The sequence below is a fragment of the Nerophis ophidion genome, linkage group LG13 (assembly GCF_033978795.1).
Source record: "Nerophis ophidion isolate RoL-2023_Sa linkage group LG13, RoL_Noph_v1.0, whole genome shotgun sequence".
Lineage (NCBI taxonomy): Eukaryota > Metazoa > Chordata > Actinopteri > Syngnathiformes > Syngnathidae > Nerophis > Nerophis ophidion.
The window spans coordinates 17,865,097-17,879,658 of NC_084623.1; the positions used below are offsets into that span (position 1 = coordinate 17,865,097).

Here is a 14,562-nt window from a genome sequence, read left to right on the forward strand (position 1 = left end):
AATGATATGGCATCATGATTTTTTTCAAACGCTTGAAGTAAAAAAATATTATTTAAAAAAAGTAGTTTTATACTTTTGAATGTTGATGACACAGCCTTGCGACACTTTATATTCTAGTTTCAAGCATGTTTTACTCAATATAGGTCATCAAATCTCAGCAAGAAGCTGTAATATCTTACTGAGATCATTTAGGACCAAAACCCTTAAAACAAGTAAAACACTAACATAAAATCTTCTTCGTGAGAAGAATAATCTAATCAGTCAGGAAATAAGCAAATATCAGCCTTATTTCAAATATTTAATCTTACTTAGATTTCAGTTTTTGCAGTGCAGTAGTATAAATTGTCCTGAACCCAGACGATAATCCGGATCACCCCCAAAATGTAATCACTTTTTTTTCATGTAATTTCAGAAATGTCATCAACGTTTAATCAAAATGTTGCCATAGCTGTTTGAGCTATTTATAGTGAAATGAAACAAAAAGTGAAGCCTGTTTTCAGTTGTCCATGGTCTTTGTCTCAGAAACACACACATAAAGTGAAACAATTAATCCTACGCCTGTTCAGTTTCATAGCAATTTTGTAAAACATGTTTGTTCACTTCCTGTATTCAATTTGTAGGGCAAACAAATACAAGTAAATTAATCTAAGTTCTCATGAATAAATAGTTGTTTATAAACTGTTGATTCCCATAAGGAGATACATTAGATTCACAATCTTCTTTGTACTTTGTAAAGACGTTGAGTTTAAGCAGTGTCTTGATCAGGATCGTATTAGTACGTTGATTGACTTTTTTGCTTATTCAATTCCACAATTTAAATCCATTTACTGATATTCTAAAGGTTTAAAGTGTTCCAGATCAGATCAGATCAGACATACTTTATTAATCCTTGAGGGGAAATTAAAATTTTCAGCACAATCCCATTCAAGATCAGAAAAACATTATAGGGAGACAGAACAGGATCGCTGACAGGTCTGCCAACTTCCGGCGCCCCTTACAAAAAAGGAGAGATAAATGTACACAAGTGGGGGGAATGGGAGAAAAAAATGAAAGATTAAAATAAAATAAAATAAAAATAAAACAATCAGTCTAAGCCTGGGCCCCTGGAGAGGTGGTCCAGACTGTATGTTCCACTGTATGTGCATAGAAATGTTTGAAGTATTTTTCTCCCTCTAATGTTATATTCCTCCTCTTTAGTTGGAAATAATTGTTGTACATTCTTGGGTAGCAGCTTATAGTTCGAATGATGGAACTTTTTTTGTCATTTCACTTAAAGGCCTACTGAAATTAGATTTTCTTATTCAAACGGGGATAGCAGGTCCATTCTATGTGTCATACTTGATCATTTCGGGATATTGCCATATTTTTGCTGAAAGGATTTAGTAGAGAACATCGACGATAAAGTTCGCAACTTTTGGTCGCTAAAAGAAAAGCCCTGCCTTTACCGGAAGTCGCAGACGATGACGTCACCCGTTGATGGCTCCTCACATCCTCACATTGTTTTTAATGGGAGCCTCCAACAAAAAGTGCTATTCGGACCGAGAAAACGACAATTCCCCAATAATTTAAGCGAAGATGAAAGATTTGTGTTTGAGGATATTGATAACGACGGACTATAAAAAAAAACAACAACAAAAAACGCGATTGCATTGGGACGGATTCAGATGTTTTTAGACACATTTACTAGGATAATTCTGGGTAATCCCTTATCTTTCTATTGTGTTGTTAGTGTTTCAGTGAGTTTAATTGTACCTAATAGTCGGAAGGGTGTATCAACGGGTGTGTTGACGCCAGTGTCTGATGGAAGTCGACAGCAGCTGTACGGACGGCACAAGCTCAGCTGATCCCCAATAAGTGGCGACTTTTTACCACAATTTTCTCACCGAAAACTGCTGGTTGACATTTGGTCGGGATCCATGTTCGCTTGACCGCTCTGATCCATAGTAAAGTTTCCGCTCCGGGAATTTTAAACAAGGAATCACCATGTGTTTGTGTGGCTAAAGGCTAAAGCTTCCCAACTCCATCTTTCTACTTTGACTTCTCCATTATCAATTGAACAAAACGCAAAAGATTCAGCAACACAGATGTCCAAAATACTGTGTAATTATGCGGTTAAAGCAGACGACTTTTAGCTGTGTGTGTGCGCAGCGTTATTATTTCCTAACAGTCCGTGACGTCAAGCTTACACATCAGCATTCCGCGACGTTTTCAACAGGACACTTCGTGGGAAATTATAAGTCGCAATTTAGTAAACTAAAAAGGTCGTATTGGCATGTGTTGCAATGTTAATATTTCATCATTGATATATAAACTATCAGACTGCGTGGTCGGTAGTAGTGGGCTTCAGTAGGCCTTTAAAAACGACATCAAAATAAAATTTTCAAAACAAACCCTTCTAAGATTAGACAAACAGTTATAGGGTAGACAGAAGGATAAGACTGATTGGATCGCCAAAAAAAGGTCAACTTTGAGGAGGAAAATAAAATAAAGTTAGTTAGTGTAGCATTTGATTGAACCAAAAAAAGGGTACAATTGGTCTCATTAGCCTAAATCATCATCACAAAATAAATTAACTTGTTTTTCCGAAAACATTGTCGAATAAACTTAATAACACTTTTTCCGATTAATCTGATGACATTTTCCTGCCGAGAATTTCAAGGGGAACTGCACTTTTTTTTCAAATGTTGCCTTCATCACAATCATGACAGACAAGAACACACCTCTCTTTTTTTTTCTTTTATGGATTTTAAAGATGTTAAACAATGGGTGTCAAACTCTGGCCCGTGGGCCAAAGTTGGCCCGCCGTGTAATTTCATTTGGCCCATGAGGCGATATCAAATTAACATTAGAGCTGGCCCGCCAGGTTTATACAGCGGCAGTACCGCTGTAACATTGCATTCACCGCTTATACTCATACTTGCCAACCCTCCTGATTTTCCCGGGAGACTCCCGAAGTTCAGTGCCCCTCCCGAAAATCTCCAGAATTTCTCCCCGGACAACAATATTAGGGTCGTGCCTCAAAGGCACTGCCTTTAGCGTTCTCCACAACCTGTCGTTACGGCCGCTTTTCCTCTATACATACAGCGTGCGGGCCAAGTCACATAATATATGCAGTTTGTACACACACACACAAGTGAATGCAAGGCATATTTGATCAACAGCCATACAGGTCACACTGAGGGTGGCCGTATAAACAACTTTAACACTGTTACAAATATGCGCCACACTGTGAAGCCACACCAAACAAGAATGACAAACACAATTCGGGAGAACAACCGCACCGAAATACGACATGAACACAACAGAAAAAATACCCAGAAACTCTTGCAGCACTAACTCTTCCGGGACGCTACAATATCCACCCCCGCTACCACCAAACCCCGCCACCCCCCAACCCCGACCACCTCATTATTTTATTTTCAAATTTAATAGCTAGCGGAAAAAGTTAATGTTGATTTACATTAGAAGGCTGCAAATAGAAAATGGGAAATTACATTTTTTATTTAAATTTCATTTCTGTGATGTTTTTTCGTTTGTTTTTTGAAAGTTGATTTAGGTTATATAAGCGTTGTTTAAGCAAATCAGTGTAACAAACTGAGCAATAATTAACGTTTTATTCATTCACTTTCTCTTGCTACTTCAAGGCTTGAATGTTTGATTCATTCCTTATTGTTTTTTTACATTCAAATGTATTATTGGCCTGTGGAAAAAGTTTATTTTGTTATTTACCTCAGAAGGCTGCAAATAAAAAAGAGGCATTCAATTTTTATTTGAATTTTATTCGATATGCCATTGATATTTTTTTAATACTGTTATTATTATTTGAAGCTCAATTTTACATGTCACTATAAAGTTATATACGCCTTGCTTGTTCAATATTCAATGCAAAACTTGTTTGGGTCCCTATTAAAAGGTTAATTTGTTCAACCTTGGCCCGCGGCTTTGTTCAGTTTAAAATTTTGGCCCACTCTTTATTTGAGTTTGACACCCCTGTGTTAAACAAACGCTTGGAAGTTGCAGCTCATGGAAGTCACCGTTGTATTCTTCAAATCCCTCTAAAACAACTTCAAAACCCTCCATCAATGTTTTGTATATACTCCGCAAGTCTGTGTATAATGTAGTAACAGACACGTTCATAACAATATGTAATGTATACATTTCTACAATATTTACCGTATTTTGATCATTTTAATCAATTAATTGGCGCATATATGCCTAATCAGTGGCCTCGTGGTTAGAGTGTCAGCTCTGAGATCGGTAGGTTGTGAGTTCAAACCCCGGCCGAGTCATGCCAAAGACTATAAAAATGGGACCCATCACTTCCCTGCTTGGCACTCAGCATCAAGGTTTGGAATTGGGGGTTAAATCACCAAAAATGATTCCCGGGCGCGGCCACCGCTGCTGCTCACTGCTCCCCCTCACATCCCAGGGGGCGATCAAGGGTGATGGGTTAAATGCAGAGAATAATCTCGCCACAACTAGTGCGTGTGGGACAATCATTGGCACTTTAACTTTAACTTGTGTTCCTACTTCTGGATACAAAACACTTAAGTGGGTTCTAATAATGGCAGAATTGATAACAAACAACGGAAAATTACTATTTTTGGACTAACTATCCATATCTTTTTTAACCTGAATTCATAGAGAATGAACTACTGCTTCTAGAAGCCAGCATGAAGAAAGAGTGAGACGTTGGAGCAGACGGACGCCGAGAGAGTGAGGTAAAAGTGAAAAAAGTGACATAAATGGAGTGCTTACCCATGATAAACTAGAAAAACCGTCCCCGGCCAGCTGGACTAAACAGACGACTGTCCATCGAGTTAGATATTTTAATATCGATCATGATTCGTGTGTATTATTACAACCACAGTACATACTGTACGATTTTTGGCCAGCTGTGTACGAACAAAACATGAAATGTGGGCTAATACTTTACAATTACTGTAGTATGATTGATCATGTTTTTCAGTCAGTACAGATTGGTGTCTTATTGCAGTGTTGTGCATTAGAAACTCAAACACGTTTCGTTTTGACATAAAAGCTAACTTATCGCTTGCCGTAGTTAGCTTCAAAGGCATACTAGCACGCCGACATGCTAGTATGCTAGAAAAAGTGATCATCAGTTGTCACTCTTTCAATAACAATATCTCTACAGTTTGGTTGATATGCAGGTTGATGTTTGTGGAATGCATTTTTAAAGTGATTTAGTGGTAGAATCTAGGGACGATAATATCGGACTGCCGATATTATCGTCCGATAAATGCTTTAAAATGTAATATTGGAAATTATCGGCTTTTAATGCACACAAGTGAATGCAAAGCAAAGTTGGTCAACAGCCATACAGGTCACACTGAAGGTGGCCGTATAAACAACTTTAAATGCCTACTGAAACCCACTACTACCGACCACGCAGTCTGATAGTTTATATATCAATGATGAAATATTAACATTGCAACACATGCCGATACGGCCGGTTTAATTTACTAAATTACAATTTTAAATTTCCCGTGGAGTTTCTTGTTGAAAACGTCGCGGAATGATGACGCGTGTTTGTGATGTCTCGGGTTGTGGCGGACATATTAGCCCAGCATCGCTCACGGCTAAAAGTCGTCTTTTTTCATTGCATAATTACACAGTAATTTGGACATCTGTGTTGCTGAATCTTTTGCAATTTGTTCAATTAATAATGAAGACTATAAAGAAGAATGCTGTTGGTGGAAAGCGGTGGATTGCAACCAAAACACAGCCGGTGTTTCTTTTTTTGTTGTGAAGCTTTAACACAGACTGGTCAAGCGAACATGTTTCTCTACGTCAACCAGCAAGTTTTTGGATGGGAAAATTGTGATATTAAGTCGGAGACTTGAGTGGATTATGCGACCTCCTCCTGTAGCTGTCAAAAAGGCAGCTGTGATCTTGGCTCCTCCATTGGCTTCTCTCAGAGACACTGGTGTTCACCGCAGCCCTCCGACTTTCAGGAATGACTATCATCTCACTAAAACACTATTAACACAATAAGCATATAGGGGATTTTCCAGAATTATCCTAGTAAATGTGTCTAATTACATCTGCCTGGAGCCGGCACCTTTTCTTTTTTTTTTTTTTTTTAGTGCTTCACTCTAACTTTCTTCATCCAGGAATCTATCATCCTCGCTCAAATTAATGGGGAACGTGTCGCTTTCTTGGTCCGAATTGCACTTTCTGCTGGTGGCTATGATTATAAACAATGTGAGGACGTGAGGAGCCCTACAACCCGCGACGTCACGGACACATTGTCTGCTACACCGGTTACAGGCGAGGCTTTTTTATTAGAGACCAAAAGTTGCAAACTTTATCGTGGCTGTTCTCTACTAAATCCTTTCCGCAAAAATATGGCAATATTGCGAAATGATCAAGTATGACACATAGAATGGACCTGCTGTCCCCGTTTAAATAAGAAAATCTCATTTCAGTAGGTCTTTAATAGTGTTACCAATATGCGCCAGACTGTGAACCCACACCAAACAAGAATGACAAACACATTTCGGGAGAACATCGGCACCGTAACACAACAGGACAAATACCCCAAACCCCTTGCAGCACTAACTCTTCCGGGACGCTACAATATACACCCCCGCAAGCCCCTACCCCCATCCCCCAAAAACGGCCCACCTGAACCTCCTCATGCTCTCTCAGGAAGAGCATGTCCCAAATTTCAAGCTGCTGTTTTGAGGCATGTTTAAAAAAAATTCACTTTGTGACTTTAATAATAAATATGGCAGTGCCATGTTGACGTTTTTTTTCCATAACTTGAGTTGATTTATTTCGGACAACCTTGTTACATTGTTTAATGCATCTAGCGGGGCATCACAACAAAATTAGGCATAATAATGTGTTAATTCCACGACTGTATGTATCGGTATTGGTTGATATCGGTATCGGTAATTAAGAGTTGAACAGTATCGGATATTGGGAAAAAAAGCCATTATCGGACATCCCTAGTAGAATCGATCGCTCCCATTAAAACAAGCTTTTTTTTTACATGTTAGAAAGCGAAAACAAAACTAAAATGTTTGTTTTCTAGTCTCTCATAATGACTGTGAACGTTAGGCAAAATTCCCCAAAAAATGCAGTTCCCCTTCAAGGGAAATTAGGTTTTGTCAATTGACCAAGTACGTGTGTATCATTAAGATTACTTAAATAATAGAGTAACAAATCAAGTGTTAATTGTGCCTAAACTGTGTTAATAGGCAATCTACAACAAAAAAAAAATATTGGAAAACTTTAATTGAGTTCTGCAGCATCTTGTCTATCATACGCTTTGCCTCAATTAACAAAGGAAATGATGTATTGCGTCTACAGAGGAACAAATCAAGAATGTTAACCCTGGCTAATGAGCTGGTAAGAGTGGTTCATCTCCAGGCATATAGACAAACATCTCATTTATTCCTCACAAACAAAAGAGCTCCACTGAATGAGGGTTTATGTGAGCAGTGAGTACACTTCTTATGTATTTTATGTCGTTTTTCCGCACTGAAGAGATTAACTTTGGTACAAATCTAAAATAGTCAAAGCCAGTTTAAAGCAGAGGTATTCAACTGAAGTTGGTTTTGGGCCACATTTCCATAAAGCTCTGGACCAAGTGGTGATGCGGGTGCGTTCTCTCAGAATGCAGTTCGGGCTCGGGCACAGCGTAAGGTAAGAAATATAGATTGATTTAAACTAAAAACAGACTAAGAACAGAAAAACTGGCACGAGGAACAAAAGACAAAACCAACAGAACTAGCATGGGAGCTAGAAAAAACAAAAGCATAGCGCGGAAGCTAGCAAGTACAAAGGAGGTTTCCCGGAATAGGGAATCAGCGTAGTCACTTGTTGCGTGCAACAAAACTAGGAAGCGAGGACGAGTCAATGGAAAAGGCAGGCTTGAATAAGGACAGTATTTACAAACAGGGTTTGACTCAAAAACAAGAGGCAGGTGACACTAATGCGTGACTATAGTAACAGAACAGACAGGAAGTGCCTCCAGGAACTAAGGTAAACATCAGTAGAACATTATACCAAAACGGAACAAAACCAGGATATACTATGATCCGGGCAGCGGATCATAATACCAAGGGGCCGGACTTCTCCCTTCACTTTTTAGTCTTTTATTGTAAATTCCGGAGAACCAGCGTCCTCTACAGTAGACATTTTATTTGGTTTTATTTATTTGGTCAGCGTTACAAGAGCAGACTTCTGTTTTTAAGTACTTTCTGCAAAAAAAGCAAGTCTAATCATATCTATGGCAACACTCTAGTGATGCTAAGACTCTGCTGCACAATTATGATTTTTCTTTTAACTGAACTTGACAGCCAAATGATGGCTCAAATGACTAAAACAAGAGAACCTAAAATGGAACCTTGGGGAACACCACAAGTACAACTAAAGAAGATGTAGAAGCATTTAAGTCCCATCTTAAAACATACAGTATTTGTAAACTCTAGCCTTTAAATAGACCCCGTTTTTAGACCAGTTGATCTGCCGTTTCTTTTCTTTTCTGCTCTGCCCCCCTCTTTCTTGTGGAGAGGGGGGCAGAATCGTCCAGAATCGGGACCCGGGATGGACTGTTCCCCTGTACATCGGTTGGGAACATCTCTGCACTGCTGACCTGTCTCCGTTCGGGATGGTGTCCTGCTGGCCCCACTACGGACTGGACTCTCACTATTATGTTATATCCACTATGGACTGGACTTTCACAATATTACGCTAGACGCACTCAACGTCCATTGCACCGGACTCCCCTGGAGGGCGGGGGGTCACCAACATCTACGGTCCTCCCCATGGTTTCTCATTGTCATTCCACTGGGTTGAGTTTTTCCTTGCCCTGATGTGTAATCTGAACCAAGGATGTCGTTGTGGCTTGTGCAGCCCTCTGAGACACTTTTGATTAAGGGCTGTATAAATAAGCATTGATTGATTGATTGATTGACTACTTACTGCATCCGAAGTAAACAAGCTACATCAACACATTAGTTACATACAGTTAAAGTACCACTGATTGTCACACACACACTTTAAGTGTGGTGAAATTACCCTCTGCATTTGACCCATCCCCTTGTTCCACCCGCTGGGAGGTGAGGGGAGCAGTGAGCAGCAGCGGTGGCCGCGCTCGGGAATCAATTTGTTGATTTAACCCCCAATTTCAACCCTTGATGCTGAGTGTCAAACCGGGAGGTTATTACAGTTTTTTTTATAGTCTTTGGTATGACTCGGCTGGGGTTTGAACTCACGACTTACCGATCCCAGGGCAGACACTCTAACCACAAGGCTACTGACCAGGCATAAATCACATTACCAAAAAATGTGTAACTGCCATAAGGAGTGGATTTAAAGGGGTGCTTTGAAGAACGCCTCAGTTATGTAAATTAAAAGTTTGGATCGGAGTGTTGGACGTTTGCTAGCAAGGATAAAATGTCAATGCGAGGATCTGCCAGTGGGATTACGGTGGTCCAAGTTCCTCGATACGACAGGGGCATCCTCGGGATTTTAGGAATTAGCTGCAAAAAAATGTTTCTTCCACATTTTGAACCAAACTCAGGGGCTGGTTTGGTGTCATTCCTGGCCGGATCTGGCCCTGGTGCCACCAGTTCTATATAAACCTAACAGTGTATGTTTATTGTTCCTTTGAAATAAGTCTACACACAAACATGAGTACACCACTAAGAGAAAATTCACACACAAATATATTGCAACTAAAACATCATTCCTTACCTGTTAAGAGGGTCGACCACAATGGCTCGTGGGTGTGACATGTTCCCTTCCAAGAGAGTTTTCCTGGTTTCAGAGGATCTCTGCAACCTGGCAACACTGATTGTCTTTCTGTAGCCATCATTGGTCCAATACAAGTTATTCCCAATCCAGTCCACAGAGATTCCTTCCACATTGTCGAGTTCTATGAGCAAATCATTGGATCAAAATGTTGGAATAATGGGTCTTAGGATGTACACCAAATTTCATTTTGATCTTGATTCTTGATGTAGCAAACTTTAAAGAGGACCTAAGATGATTTTAATCTACATCTAAAACACTTCCTTGTGGTCCAGATAAAAAGTATTTGATATAATAAGTTACATGACTGTAAGGTGTATGGCGGTTTAATTACCGAAAAAAACAACAACACTTGGAATCAGCTAAAAAGGTAGCATGCTCATATTCATATGCTAGCATGTTAACATCAGAATGCTAGCAGTTAACAAGTGTCGCATACAAAGTTATATGACTCAAAACATGCATAAAATTAGCATGTTTCAAATACCAAGTTTTATAACAAACGTGTATGTGTCATGACGGGGGGTTCACAACTTGCGGCGAAGTTTGTTCTCCCAGGATGCAAACTGACTTTTCCGGACAACGGTAGAAGGTACGAACATAGTCTAATTTTAACACTCAAAAGTACTACAAAAACTAAAGGGCGCGCACAAGGAGGGGAAGAAACTTAATGTAGGAACAAAACTAACATATAAACAGACTAAGGACATGAAACAAAACTACACTTCCTGTGGAGTGAAAAGCATGAAACTATGGCGAGAAGTGAGCAATCAGAAGTGTCAGGAGTGTGATGTCGCCAGGCCAACCAACAGAAAATGACAGGCTTAAATAGTGATGTGGTGATTAAAAACAGGTGCGTGAGTTCAAATGAATCAGGTGCGTGAGTCGTGAGGACAGGTGAACTGATTTGTAGTCATGGTGATGAAACAGGAACTGACAGAGTGCAAAAACCAAACAGAGCATACCCAAACTAAACATGATCACCAAAAAATGACAGTATGGCTGCAGAGTTAGACAAAAATGCATAAATTTAGTAGAAAAACAAAAATACCACGTTGATGTTAGCGTGTTCGCATACTAACATTAGCACGCTATCTCTTAACATGTGTCACATTCCAAGTTATGTAACCCTAAGGTGTATGAATGCGGAAATAGGCAAAAAAAAAGTGTAATATTACCTGTAAACGGTCTAACGCTAATGTTAGCATACTAGCATGCTAACATTAAGCTAGCACATGGCTGAGTAAGCGGAAACACCAAAACGCAGTATTTGTTGGTGTCGAAATAGAAAGTAGCATAAAACGTTAGCATGATAATAAAAAAAGGCTAGCATGCTAACGTTCTCACAAGTATGCTAGCAGTTAACGTGCCCACTGTATTTGTTGGTAGTGCATAATTTTGGATTGTTTTTCTTGTATTGTTTTCATTATCCATTGTCTAGAAGTCAATTGTTTTTATGTAAAAGCGTCTTACATGTTAAAATGGCGTTGTTTTTGGGGTGCCTAGGGCAGAAAAAATAAATACTCGATTAATTTCACTGTATGAAATTACATTTTGGATTATGAGCTTAATATGAAAACTAAGTGTGCAGTACTTAGTTTTTTTGTATTTGCGTGATATCAAATGACAGCTATGCAACTACTAAAGCAATCATGTGTATAAAGCAAGGCTAATAAAAGCTGTCAACTACAGTTTGTTCACACAGGTCAAACAAATGCGGGTGTAAATAGTACATTTTGAGTACATCGAGAAGATGAAGGCTATGTACATACATTCCCTTATATCGAGACTTCCGAATTTCGGTGCCCCTTCCGAAAATTTCCCGGGGCAACCATTCTCCGGATTTCCACATGGACAACAATATTGGGGGCGTGCCTTAAAGGCACTGCCTTTAGCGTCCTCTCTCACCTGAAAAGGAGACTATTATATATGTCTCCGTTTTCCATAGGCTCCATAGGTAACTCATAAAGTAGGCAGGCACGGAGCCATTTCTTAGCGTGTTTATTCCAGCCGGAACAACATCCGGATTCCATCATGCATTGCTTCAAAACTACGGCAAGTAGTAATGTCCAAAGACATAAAAGAGACGAAGCAGAAGAACGAAGAAGAGACGTGGCGACGACGAGTAAGGAGAAGAAGTACTCTTGCGAGTTCCAAAATCATTGGAAAAAATAATTTCAGTTCATCCAGGACAACTCGGAGGGGAAGGGGTATGCTTGCCTGCAAATTTTGTAGATCAGACTTCTCCATTGAACACCGTGGGCGAACAGATATACTCAATCATGAACTGATTATCTATATATATACATATAAGAAATACTTGAAAACATATACACCCACCCACCCCCGAATTCGGAAGTCTCAAGGTTGGCAAGTATGGTGTGGGATACGACAGTACATGCCTACCTTCGTTCAGGATCGTTTCCCTGCGGCTTCCGTCTATGTTTTGTCTTCCGATGAGAAAACTGGTGGTGTCAGCAAAGTAAACGTGCCCCGACGACGCGTGGTAGTCGATAGCTCGAGGATTGACGAGGTCTTCAATCGGCACCATGTGCTCGTCGCTCGACTTGACGTTCATGTCCATGCCTCGGATAATCCCGGGACGCCCTTTGCCGTAGAACATGAAGAGCTCGTTTTTGGGCTCTAAGAAGCAAGAAAGGAGAGACCATTTTACTGTTATTGTCAATTAATTGGGGTCTAATTTTTCAGGGCTGACCCCTGGCATTATGCGCTTTCAGCAAGCACATTGTTCTGAAAGCCAGAACTATCAATTCACTTTAATGGAGACAATGACCAATGCCAATGACAATTCGCGATCATCTATCATGCTTGTGCTAAAAAAAAAAAGTTGTCTGGCAGTGCACAAAGAAAACCCGTGAGCACATAGTGGTGGTAAATACTTACCTTGGATGTGGACTCTGTCTTTGATCTAAACCAAATGTGTGTCCCAATAGAAGGACAAACAGTGAAGCCTAGAAAGCTGAGGCAGCTCTTCGGCGGCCTGTCTGCCGCTTAGGCTCTATGTGCTCCTACCCTTTGGGATCCTTTTGTAGAGGCAAGAGGATTGAATGAATGAGGGCTTCCAGGGAGAGAGGCAGACCTCTCCTCACTCCCAGTCCCTATAGGCCCCACGAGACTACAATGCTGTGGGTGAGGACCACACATGCCTCAATTCAATTCATCATTTTGTGAGGGAGCTCACCAACTACCCAGGAGGCAATTAAGTCTTGCAAGAGAAGAGACCCAGATTTCAAAGTCCAATGTGACCATGGTAAGAAAAGCACTAGGATTTAACACCCAATGTGTGTCGAAGGATGGAAAGTACAGGACGGAGGAAAATAGAGCATGCATTCGAAAACAAGATAAAAAAATTCAAGAATGAGGAGTATTTTATTTGAACTAAGCAACATTATCTGCCAATAGAACAGGAAAATTCAGCTTCTCAAGACTTTCCTTAACAAGAATTTTTTTTTAAGAATATTCATGTTTTGTTAGGTGTTTTGTCAAAGCTTAGGCACTCCCACACTGCAAAAAGTCAGTGTTCAAAAATAAGAAAAAACAAAACAAAAATTAGGGGTATTTTATTTGAAATAAGCAACATTATCTGCCAATAGAACAAGAAAATTCGGTTTTTCAAGACTTTCATTAACAATAAAAAATCTGAAAAATATTTATGTTTTGTTAGGTGTTTTGTCATAGCTTAGGCACTCCCACACTGCAAAAACTCAGTGTTCAAAAATAATAAGAAAAAAAAATAAATTAGGGGTATTTTATTTGAACTAAGCAAAATTATCTACCAATAGAACAAGAAAATTCAGCTTTTCAAGACTTTCCTTAACAAGAAAAAAATCTGAAGAAAATGTTTGTTTTGTTAGGTGTTTTGTCATATCTTAGGCACTCCCACACTGCAAAAAGTCAGTGTTCAAAAAGAAGAAAAAAAATACAAAAATTAGGCGTATTTTAATTGAACTAAGCAAAATTATCTACCAATACAACAAGAAAATTCAGCTTTTCAAGACATTCCTTAACAAGAAAAAAATCTGAAAAATATGTATGTTTTGTTCGGTGTTTTGTCATAGCTTAGGCACTCCCACACTGCAAAAAGTCAGTGCTCAAAAAGTAGAAAAAAAAATACAAAAATTAGGGGTATTTTATTTAAACTAAGCGAAATTATCTGCCAATGGAACAAGAAATTTCAGCTTTTCAAATTTCAGCTTTTCAAGACTTTCCTTAACAATTTTTTTTTTTGAAGAATGTTAATGTTTTGTTAGGTGTTTTGTCATAGCTTAGGCACTCCCACACTGCAAAAAGTCAGTGTTCAAAAAGAAGAAAAACATACAAAAATGAGGGGTATTTTATTTGAACTAAGCAAAATTATCTGACAATAGAACAAGAAAATTCAGCTTTTCAAGACTTTCCTTAACAAGAAAAAAATCTGGAAAATATTTATGTTTTGTTAGGTGTTTTGTCATAGCTTAGGCACTCCCACACTGCAAAAAGTCAGTGTTCAAAAATAAGAAAAAAAAAAATACAAAAATTAGGGGTATTTTATTTGAACTAAGCAACATTATCTGCCAATAGAACAAGAAAATTCAACTTTTCAAGACTTTCCTTAACAAGAAAAAAAAATCTGAAAAATATTTATGTTTTGTTAGGTGTTTTGTCATAGCTTAGGCACTCCCACACTGCAAAAAGTCAGTGTTCAAAAATAATAATAAAAAAATAAAATAATTTAGGGGTATTTTATTTGAACTAAGCAAAATTATCAACCAATAG

At 39.0% G+C, this 14,562-nt stretch overlaps 1 protein-coding gene across 6 annotated transcripts in view; it reads right to left on the reverse strand.

Annotated features, from left to right (window-relative positions):
- lrp1bb (low density lipoprotein receptor-related protein 1Bb) overlaps nt 1–14,562 on the reverse strand; it is a 993,888-nt gene that overhangs the window by 476,744 nt on the left and 502,582 nt on the right. For all 6 annotated transcript variants that reach the window (XM_061918476.1, XM_061918478.1, XM_061918475.1 and 3 more), the window contains 2 exons: nt 12,193–12,429; nt 9,730–9,910 (listed from right to left, as the gene is read on the reverse strand). In XM_061918476.1, coding sequence (XP_061774460.1) covers nt 9,730–9,910; nt 12,193–12,429 — 418 coding nt within the window. The remainder of the gene's footprint in view (nt 1–9,729; nt 9,911–12,192; nt 12,430–14,562) is intronic.